General features: G+C 39.7%; 1 protein-coding gene across 1 annotated transcript in view; it reads right to left on the bottom strand.

The window, feature by feature from the left end:
- Positions 1–10,717, bottom strand: part of BUB1B (BUB1 mitotic checkpoint serine/threonine kinase B) — a 51,149-nt gene extending 40,432 nt beyond the window's left edge. Inside the window, exons 1-4 of the mRNA XM_003363524.5 lie at positions 10,414–10,717; positions 7,838–7,984; positions 3,297–3,356; positions 2,719–2,863 (exon numbers count right to left, since the gene is read on the bottom strand). Coding sequence (XP_003363572.1) covers positions 2,719–2,863; positions 3,297–3,356; positions 7,838–7,984; positions 10,414–10,448 — 387 coding nt within the window. The 5' untranslated portion in view covers positions 10,449–10,717. The remainder of the gene's footprint in view (positions 1–2,718; positions 2,864–3,296; positions 3,357–7,837; positions 7,985–10,413) is intronic.
- Between the last annotated feature and the right edge of the window lie 636 nt (positions 10,718–11,353).

Consider the following 11,353-nt stretch of genomic DNA (forward strand, 5'->3'; position numbering starts at 1 on the left):
AAGCCACCCTCTGGCAGAATCCCACACACAAAATAGAGGAAGACTGACACAGACGTTAGCTCAGCAAGTATCTTCCTCAAGCAAAAGAGGAAGACTGGCAACAGATGTTAGCTCAGGGCCAATCTTCCTCACAAGAAACAAACAAAACAAAACAAAACTAACAAAAAATAAAATGCTAGTAGTAATTCCCAAATACTTGTTTCACAGAAAATACTTATTTTTAAAAGTTTCTAATTTCATATAAAAATGGCATTTCAGTGTTCTAATTAGGAATTCTTTTACTCCTAGGGAGGCTAACATTTTCTCTTGTTTATTTACTAGATGTATTTTCTTTCATATCTATCTGTTCCTGATTGTCTAGCCTAGGTTAAATTCCCTTTGTATATATACCCATACAACTGAATACTTTCTTTTTTATTACACTTTCAATTAATTGCTTAATATCTGTCTTCACCAATAAAGTAAGCTCCACAAAGGCAGAAAATATTGATATCTACTATATCCCAGTCCCTAGCCAGGCTCTGGTAGAAAAAGGTTGAATAAAGGAAATGATCCATTTATATCTTTGACAAAAACCATTAGTATTTTATGGTTTAATTTTTCAGTAATTCAGTAAATAGGTTTTTCTGGTTACCCAAATTAGTGATGTTTTCCCATACGTGATGGTGTTTCAAGCAAAGTTATAATTCTGAATGTGTTGCCAGTATAAGATCCAGTTCTTGGTATCTATTACTACACAAATAGAGCTTAACATTGATTTCACTTCGTTAATGGCTTTCTGAATAATTCTGGTGTAGCATGGGACAGCCAATAAAGATCAGGTTATTCCAGAGTGCTAAATGAGATCACTTAAGAAATAACATAAATAAAAGGACAATATGGTTAGATTAATGGATCCAAAAGTTAAATCTTTTTGGTAACCCCTAAAAAGCCAAACTAAAACAATTTTACACTTTAAACCAAAAATATTGGATATTTTCTAAGAACAAATTTTTCCTTTAGCTAGATTGTAGTTATGCCTTATAAAAGTAATTCTGACTGCAGAAATTTTTCTGCAAAGCAAAAGAAAGGAGCAGTGTGAGCAACCCATCTATTATTACTCCTCTTGACCATCTCATAAAGAAAAAAACAGGAAAAGAGTGTAATATGCACCTTCTTATCCATGTACAAAGTTCAGATTATTGCTGATCATTCTAGGGTTGATCATTTGAATTTGAAGGTTGTTTAGACCAGTAATTCTCAGATTAACTATGGTGAAGGGGCAAGTTTTGGGGGGGGGGGGCGGGTAGGGGGAGGGTGTTTAAAAGTTTCCATTCCATAGTTGACTGATACTTTTAAAAACTAGCAAAAAAACAGAAGTTACTGGAAAAATGATGACGTACTTAGATGTGGCAATGCCAAATTGTTAACAAAATTTCTAAATGCTTACTCTCAATTTTTGTACTTATCTTGAACAGTCTGCAGACCATTCTTTCAGTAGCATGGGTCTAGACTATTCTTTTTACTTTATGATAATGTCATTGCTCTTCAGTAACAGCGCAGGTTAGTGTAAGTGAATAGAGAAATTATTCCAATTAATTGTGACTTTTAATAGCTCCAATTAATTATAATCATAGAATCCTGGGATTAAAAGTCACTTTAGAGGTTTATCTAGTACAACCTTTTAATAAATCACATATAAGAATATTATTTAGGATAAGTAAATAGGATAGACTGAAGAACAAAATCCATTACTATACCACCAGGAACCATAGTCTCCATGATAACAAATCTGTTTAGCATTCTTTGGGTGCCATCCTTTGTTACAACTTCCTGTAACTAATTTCCCTAAGGTAATTTCTCCAGCTTGTCAATAAGGATGCCAAGATATGTCAAACACCACTTTTAGGATAAAAGTAATGAAATTAATGTCTAAGAAACTCTGGTCATTATTTTTTACGAAGATGTTTTCATAAAAAATCCTCAAGAGTGCTCTAGGAATAAAAGAACTACAAGGCAAGTGAGACAGTACAAAGTGGTCAGGTAGATATTTTTGGAAACAGCAATATACTAGGTAACAGAAGCCCAAAGACAGATGAAGAATTAAATATCACTTTTTTATGGTGATGATTCTCAAAAAGGGGAGAAAGGGATACCAGAACCACCTACAAAATCTTTTCCCCAAACAACTGTACTAATGTCATGTGTTGGCTCCTACTTATCCTCCCCCAGCACAGTTGCATGGACCAATTATGCTTAAAATAAATAAACAGATAACCCACTCCCATGGAGAGGTATATAGGACTTGTGATCACTTTTTCTAAAATTTTATTTTTCTTTTTTCTGCCCAAAGCCCCCCCAGTGCACAGTTGTATATTTTTAGTTGTGGGTCCTTCTAGTTGTGCTGTGTGGGATGCAGCCTCAGTGTGGCCTGATGAGTGGTACCATGTCCACGCCCAGGATTGGAACTGGCGAAACCCTGGGCCACTGCGGCGGAGCGCACAAACTTAACTACTCAGCCATGGGGCTGGCCCCTATGATCATTTTTAAAGGGGTAAAGAACTGGATATTAAAATCTATCTTTAAAGTAGAACCCAATTTAACAAATACTGAGTATTAAATGTTTAGTATCTACTAAATGACTCAGGGTTTGCCATTTTTTTGTGCATCAGATACCTCTAGAGAAAACCCCTTGGTTTAATATTTTAAACAAATATTTCTCAGATTGAAAAGACTTACCAGTTTAAGCCAGAGACTGAGAAACCGAGGATCACTATAATACCGTTTTTCTCCTTGTAGCGCTTCCACAGCTCTTTCTAATAATGTTGACATATTACTCTCCTTCCCGCCCTGAGGATAGTTTTGCTCTGTCCACTTAATATACCTGAATGGAAAGCAAAGGAAAAAAATATTTTTAAAGTTTAACCTGTTCTTTTGTTCTTGCTCCAACACCCATTCTGGACTTTTTAAAGCAGAAATGTCTAATATATTGAAAGGATGTTTATTTAAAGGTCCTCAATGACATACCCTAAGCCTGTATCCCTCAAACTTTTCCAAGTATGGCTAACATTGCCTCTGGGAAATAATGGGGATGGGAATGAAAGGGTGTAGCTCACAGGTGCATGCCAAAAACTGGAAAGTTCTTCAGTGCTGAACACCTCAGGAAGATACACTATCATTATTCTGTCTCTCTGTATCCCCGAGACACCACTTTCTACTCTGACACACTGCTCCGTACACCCCAATTTGAGAAGCACAGCCATAAGGACTCATCTGCTAAGTTTCTACTGCCCTTATTAAAAAAAAAAAAGACCCACCTATCCCAAACATCCAGAGGGTCATTTCCAGTGTAAAATCGAATTTCAGATTCAAATGCCCTAAAATTTAAACAGAAAATGTTAGCGTAAGCAATAGTGATAACAGCCAAATGAACAAGTATCACCTTCATTTTTATTGATTTATTAAGTATTTACTATCAATCTAGATAACTGCACTGGAACTTGAGGGTTTGTTAAACAGAAAGAAAAAGAAAAGAAATTATTAGGATTCTGCCTGATAACATAACAGGAGGGACAAAACATGTAGAAACTAGAGAAACAAATTCCAAGACAACATATAGAAAAGCAGTTTACACAGCAGTTTACAGCTCTGGAACGAAACTCCCAGGTTCAAATGCAGCTCCACCATCACTAGCTGAGTGATGCTGGACAAGCTATTGAAACTGTGTTTTCAGCTTCCACATTTGTAAAATGAGGATAATAATAGTACCTATCTCATTAGGTTGATTAGTCTTAAGTGTAAAGTGTTTAAAATAGTAAGTACTCAATAAATGATAGCTATTATTTTATATGTATATGATGGTATTGAACAAACTAAACACACACACATACACAAATATAGAGAAATAAGAATCTTAAAGAAAAATCCCATGGGTAACATTAGTCAGAGAAGAATAATGCTGTATATAATTTGGGGAGTGCTTCAAAAAAAACGTGTAAAATATGACTCTATAAAGAGCTAGGAGAGGTAGAGGGCTAAGACTAAGTTAAGAGTGAACAGTTAAAACAGAGGGGAAGTATTGGGTAACAAACCACACTTCAGACAAATGATTAGTCAATGAAAACTGTATAAGGCATTATGTCTTATATAAAGAATAATAAAATAGTCACTGACACAAAGGAATTTATACTCTAATAAGAAAGTACATAAATGAAAAATTAATTAATAATACAAAGCAGTGTAGTATATTACAATTGCCAAAAATGGATGGTAAAAGCTTTCCAAGAATGGAAGTCAAAAGGAGTAGCCTCAGAAGGTGGGACTCTGAAGGGACCATAAGATTTGAAAGAGTTTTCCAAGAGAGAGGGAAATAAGTACTGAATAAAGATGTGAAAATGGGAGAGTTTATCCAGAGGAAACTGAGCTATAACATAAAGTCAGTATTGGGAATAAATGGCGATGTCTGGAGAGGTAAGAAGGGCATGCTTTAAATATAAATTTAAAGACCTTGGATTCCATCTGCTTGAGTCACTATTGGTTCTTTAATTGGAAAGTATCTCATCTATGTTAAGAAAAGATTTTCAGATCAATCAAGTAACATCACAAGAGTAGGAGAAATTAGAAAAGGAGCCACAATTATGAAGCTAATATGGTGATTTAAATTTGAGATAATGAGGGGATTATCTGCACAAATGGTGAAAAAATAAAATCTAAGACACTGCTGATAAAAATCAGCAGTTCTCAAAATTTATCTACAGATTCAATGCAAATTCCAGCAGGCTCTTTTCTAGAAACTGACAAGATGATTTTAAAATTTGTTTGGAAAGGCAAAGGACTAAGAATAGCCCAAAAAATTTCAAAAACAACAGAAGTTGGAGAACTCACTCTACCTGACTTCGACTTACTATATAAAGCTAATCAAAACAATATACAATTAGTGAAAGGATAGACAGCTAGATCAATAGAACAGAACAGAGTCCAGAAATAATCCACACATATACAATATTTTGACAAGGGCCCCAAAACAATTCACTTGGGAAAGAAAAAAAATCTCTTCAACAAATGGAGGCAGAACAACTATATATCCATACTGGGGTACGGGTCGGGGGGGAGGGGGGCACTGAGAACTTTTACTCCAGCCTCACACCATACACAAGGATAAATTTAAGATGAATCACAGATCTAAACATAAAGGCTAAAACAATAAAGCTACTAGAAAAAAACGCAGGAGAATCTCTTTGCAATTTTGGAGTAGGCAAAGATCTAGAGACAACACAAAAAGCACTAACCATAAAAGAAAAACAATAACTAAACGTCATCAAAATTAAAAACTTCTGCTTATCAAAAAATACCAAGAAAATAGACAGCCATGGACTGGGAGAAAATACCTGCAACACATATTATATAAAGAACTGCTGCAATCCAATTTTAAAACTGGGCAAAATATCTGAGCAAATACACCACAAAAGAAGATATATAAAAGGCCAACAAGCATGTGAAAAAGTGCTCACCACCATTAGTCACGAGAGAAATGGGAAGTAAAACCATAAGATACTATTACATACCCGCCAGAACAGCTAAAATGAAAAAAGATTGACAACAACAAATACTGGAGTGGATTTGGGGCAAACAGACTTTCATACATTGCTGGTAGGAGTGTAAAATCTTACAACCTCTTCGGAAAACTGCTAGTTTCTTAAAAAGTTAAACATACATTTATTCTATGATCCAGCATTTCTATTCCAAGAGAAATGAAAATCTATGTCCACAAAAGCCCTGTACAAGAATGTCCATAGCAGCTTTATTCATAAAGCACAAAGCTGGAAAGAATCTAAATGTCCATCAGCTGATGAATGGATAAGCAAATGGAATACTACTAATAAAAAGGAATATACTGCAACGTGAAAAAGCCTAAAAAAAATGCTAAGTGAAAGGACTGTATGATTCCATTTATATAAAATTCTAGAATAAGCAAAAGTAACCTACAGTGATAGAAATCTGATCACTGGTTGCTTCACGAGGGACGGGAAGACAACTGATTGGGAAGGGGCATGAGAGAACTTTTTTTTTAAGATTTTATTTTTTTCCTTTTTCTCCCCAAAGTCCCCCAGTACATAGTTATATATTCCAGTTGTGGGTCCTTTCGGTTGTGGCATGTGGGATGCTGCCTCAGCGTGGCCTGATGAGCAGTGCCATGTCCGCCCAGGATCTGAACCAGGGAAACCCCGGGCCGCAGAAGCAGAGTGCGAGAACTTAACCACTCGGCCACGGGCCGGCCTGAGAGAACTTTCTGAGGTAAAAAAATGTTCTGTCTTAAAATGCATGTCAAAACTGATTAAATAGTATACTTAAAAATCTGAGCATTTCACTACATGTAAATTATACTTAAAAAAAAATCCTTAGTAAATGACTAAATAAAATTAGGGTGAGAGAGCAGTAAGATCATTCAGGTGAGTTTTGGTACCATTAACCAAAATGGAGTAGAAAAGGGAAGGTCATTTATGAGAGAAGACAGTCAGTATTTACTATATCAGTGAAACATTTATCTAATTATGTTACTGGTAGATAACATAGACATTTAGAAGGCAAGTAAGAGAAGTAAACAGTAGTTAAACAATCCTGGAAAATTTGAATATGGAAGAACAGAGGGCAAAAAACAGAGACTTAGGTTAAAAGCAGTAGGAAGCCAACAAGAAAAAAGGAAGAGTAGTTAGAGAAGTGGAAAAACTAATACAGCGTCACAGAAGCCAGGAAGAAGAGTTAGGAACAGAACACCACCACCTCTGAAACAAAACCATAAAACAAGTGCTTTTAAAGATCCAATGAGACGAAAAAAGATGTTCATTACATCATCGCCCAAAATTATAATAATTTGCCTATGATGGTAGAATTTTTTGTCAGAAATTAAGGGTAGAAATTGATACTTCAGTTTATTTTTTTGAAAAAAGCATATTTATCAAAACATGTATTAGTCAAAGGAGAGCAAGTCCTGTAGGTCCATTTGAATAACGTAGCAGTATTTTTCAGCTTTTCTTTATCCAGAGTTTGCTAAACCACTATTGAGAAACCTTCTAGCATAAATTCAATTTCTCTGAGGTTTACATTTCCTTTGGAGACCACTATTTCTTTTTGACATCTTCTCAAAAATACTTTTCTAGAAAGTTAATAATTGAGTATACATAGAAGATAGCAGATTCACTCTCCCTCAGTATTCACAATCCAAGGAAGCAATTTCTCTAATTGATTGCTATCGTTTTTTTTTTTTTTTGAAGATCAGCCCTGAGCTAACTACTGCCAGTCCTCCTATTTTTGCTGAGGAAGACTGGCCCTGAGCTAACATCCGTGCCCATCTTCCTCTACTTTATATGTGGGATGCCTACCACAGCATGGTGTGCCAAGCAGTGCCATGTCTGCACCCGGGATCCGAACCAGCGAACCCCAGGCTGCTGAGAAGTAGAATGTACGCACTTAACCGCTGCGCCACTGGGCCAGCCCCTAATTGATTGCTATCAAAGAGTTAATTCTGTTTAGAGATCCAGAATGACATAATACTTCTGGGAAATATTGTAATATGACACTTGCTTTACTTTGCTTATCACTGCCCCCTGTATAAGATGTATTTCTATTGACATAAGAGGTTGGCTGCTTCACAATGAAATAGAATCCTATAGTTCTTGTTCTTAATCATATGTGAGATTTTGAGATAGCTGTCATGTGATGAAAAAGCAGGAAAGGAGCAGATTCTCATACTACCAATTTTGAAGAGTACTCCTTATGCCATCCTGCACGGATTCACACCCACATTATCTACCGCAGTTGGGGAAGAATGATGACAGTGGAACCCCACCATTCTACACACCGTTTCTGCTGCTGAAGAGTAGTGTTACAGGCAGATTCTTGCTGGGCCAATGCTCCCTGAAGTGTGGACATGATCCTCCCCTGCCTTAAGGGTTGTACATTTTCTTTACTCAGCTCCCATTCATCTCCCTCCAGGGACATGGTTTCACTGTGAAGAGGGAAACGAAAGTACATTTCATACCAATATTGAGTTATTATATCACTAGACCACTGTAAATATTTTCAGATAAATGATTATTCATGATCTTTGGGTTGAACATGGTGGCTGGCACATTAGTAGTGTTATTATACTCCTAAGCTCTGGGCCTTTCTGTGACCTGGTTTCCAAGTTTATGGCTGTAGTATCGCCTAATGAAGAGAGAAAGTGGCAAGGGTATTGTGGATAGTACTATAAGAATAAAATTTAAGGCAGGAAGAAAAGAAGGGAAAAAAGTATTATAAATTTGGCAAAGTAGACGAAAAGCAGTTCTATGCCTACCACTGAATGCATCATCCGGTTTAATTTAAACAATTACAGCAATTTAAGCAAAGTTTTTGTCAGACTAACACCATGTTTCAACTGATGGCTTAAAACTGAAGTTTACATATATAGCTAGTCCGGAGCAGAAGCAGACAAAAACAGTCTACTGCTCACAACTGCCCCCTGCCCCCAATTCTATCAAGCCTATGCGGGGAATCCCCACAACTTTTTGGAGCCCATCACCATGTTGGGTATGTATTCTGAACTACCGACCTCTGCAGTGGTCCAACAGGCTTCTAGATGAGAGACATTACCTCTGGGTTTAAAACAGAGACAGAGGCACTAATCTTGAAAATAGAGTGAAAGCTATGTGCGACCTCAGTCTAGACGAGAGCTGAAAACTCTCCTCGAGGAAGTGAAGTGTAAGTGATTAATAATTTAGGTTGTAACTACTCATGTCTTTTAAACTATATTGTGTGAATCCTGTAAATGTTAAGGGCTCGTCACTCATTTTTGTAACCCCATGGTCTAACACAGGACCTGACACTAGTAAGCAGTGAATAAATGTCTGTGGAGTTCATCTGAATTTCTCCTCTTGCTCTAAAAATAGTAATTAAATTATCTCAGTTAAATTTCCAACGCGGAACTGGCTCTGCTCCCTCTCCCTCCTTCTCCTGCCTCCTCCCAGACCTGCTCCTCCCACAGTCTTCCCTCACCTCAAATAAACGGCAATTTCATTTTCGCAGTTGCTCAAGCCAAAAATCTTAGTGCCAACCTTGACACCCCTCTCACATCTCCCCAGTCACTCAACAAATCCTGTGGGCTCTACCGTCAAAATATATCCAGAAATCAACCTCTTCTCACCATCTCCACTGTTTCCAGCCCGGCTCAAGCCACCATGTTCTCTTGCCTGGGTGATTTCAATAACCTTTTAACTGGTCTCCCTGCTTCCATCCTTCTCTGCCTTTACCCTTTTCAACACTGCAGCCAAGGTGATCCCATTTAAACCCAAGTCAGATCATGTCTTATCTCTGCCAATGACTTGCGACTACAATCAGAGTCAAAGCCAAGTCCTTACAACGCCTGCACCCTCACCTAATTTTTTACTTCATTTCTTTATACTCTCCTGGTTCACTCTGCTCCAGCTTCTTGGCAGGTGCAGCTTCCTCTGCCAGCCCTTACCCTCCAGCCTTCGTACTTCCCCCAGAGACATGCACGACTAGCTCTTGAGTTTCCTTCAAGTCTCAACCCAAATGATACCTTCTCAGTGAGGTCCCCTGTTCAAAACTATCCAAAATTGCACCAACCACCCTCCTCCTCACTGTTTTATTTTTTGCTGTACTGACCACCATCCTTCTTTTAGCTTCTTTATCTTGTTTATTGTCTGTCGCCCCTACCCTCATCCCACCCAGAACTTAAGCTTCACGAGGGTAGGGATTTTTGTGTCTTTTGTTCATCACTGCACCTAGCGCTTAGTAGGCAGTCAATAAATATTTGTCGCATGAACTAAAGAGCTCGTGACACGGCACTTATCTAAGTATTGTGCACCCCATAATGAAAACGCATACAGAATTCCAACCTAGAAAAGCTGACACGTGTTTATATATATATATATATATAAAAAGCAGCCAGCATGCAGAGAACAGCTTTTCAGACTTCTAACTGTGCCATTGGCATAATGATAGCACCCACTGGTTGGCCCTTATTTGGGGGCAGTTACTTTACACATGCTTAGAATTCTCCCAGAACCCGGCAAAGGAGCTTGAATAACAGCATTTTCCCTATTTAGATGTGCCCAGGGTCAAAGGCCAGCAGTGGCTGAGTTGAGATGCACACACCGGCCACACTACAGATTCCAAGTTCTCCGTACCACTGGGGTCCCACGGCCCTCCCGCCCTGCTCTGCAGCTGGAGGCAGCAGGATCCCACGGGCCTCGTCCCACGGAGGTCAGCGCTCGCCCTCATCTTCACCTCCACCCCTCGCCTCCGACTCCACAGGGAGGAAGCTCCGGCCAGCCCTGCTCTGCTCCCGACCGTGCCGTCCTCTCCTTGACTGCTCTAAGCGGCGTCGCACCACCTGCCAGGCCCTGCTCCCAGCAGCTCCCCTCCCGTACCTACCTCAGGGCACCCCCTTCCTTCCTCATCGCCGCCATCCTGCATTCCCGGCTCAGGCCCTCGTCCTGCCACGGGCCTTTCCTCGGGGCCGCAGACCGTCTGGGCCTCCTTCTGCAACCTGCCCTTAGAGGTACTGAAGCGAGCAGAGGGTGCTCCCGAACAAAAGCACGCACCCGACCCCCTCACAAACCCGCCACCTCAAGGCTTCACCCCTAGCCGCCAAGTTTCAAATTTAACGGTCCCGCGCGGACGACGTGACTACGCCCCTCCTCTCCTCCGTACTCGCGCCTCTCCTCCAAGGAATTCTGGGGCTTGTAGTTTATCCCCGGTTTAATCCACGCTGTCGCGGTGCACAATGGGAGTTGTAGTTTCCGGGAATCTATGGCCGCTCTGGTGCCGCAGATTTAGGCGGTATAAGCTCTCTGCAGGTGGTGCCTGCGTCCTGGCTTTAAGGCTAGTCGCTGAGCCCAGCGAGGGACCCGTTAAATACCGGAATTTTTTTGATGCATTGAGCTTAGAGAGATGTCTTTGAGTGCTTGCACTTGGCCTGACTCTTTTCTGGGGTGGCTGGGCGGGCTATGATCACTCCCCGCTGTCTGCCCCAAATCTCGCACGTGTCCAGAGTTCTTAGGCCGCTCTGACCCAGCTGTTTCCTGCCCAACCCTTGAATTCAGAAAAGCTGGATTCTAGTTCTGTAAAAATCGTACCAAATGTGCAACCTTAGGCAAGCCACATTAACCTCTCTGAGTTTGTTTTCCTCATCTGTAGTGTGGTGATGATATTGCCTTGCTTTCTCTTCTGCACAGTCCACAGGCAGAACATACAGCTATACCATGGCTCCCAAGGTTTTACCTCTTTTCCCCTTAAGGAAACCAGGCTCGACTGACACTGGACTCTTAGTCCCAGTTCCAATTTCCTAAGGGAGACGTTAGGGTGGGCTCAG

Source organism: Equus caballus, chromosome 1 (assembly GCF_041296265.1).
Source record: "Equus caballus isolate H_3958 breed thoroughbred chromosome 1, TB-T2T, whole genome shotgun sequence".
Classification (NCBI taxonomy): domain Eukaryota; kingdom Metazoa; phylum Chordata; class Mammalia; order Perissodactyla; family Equidae; genus Equus; species Equus caballus.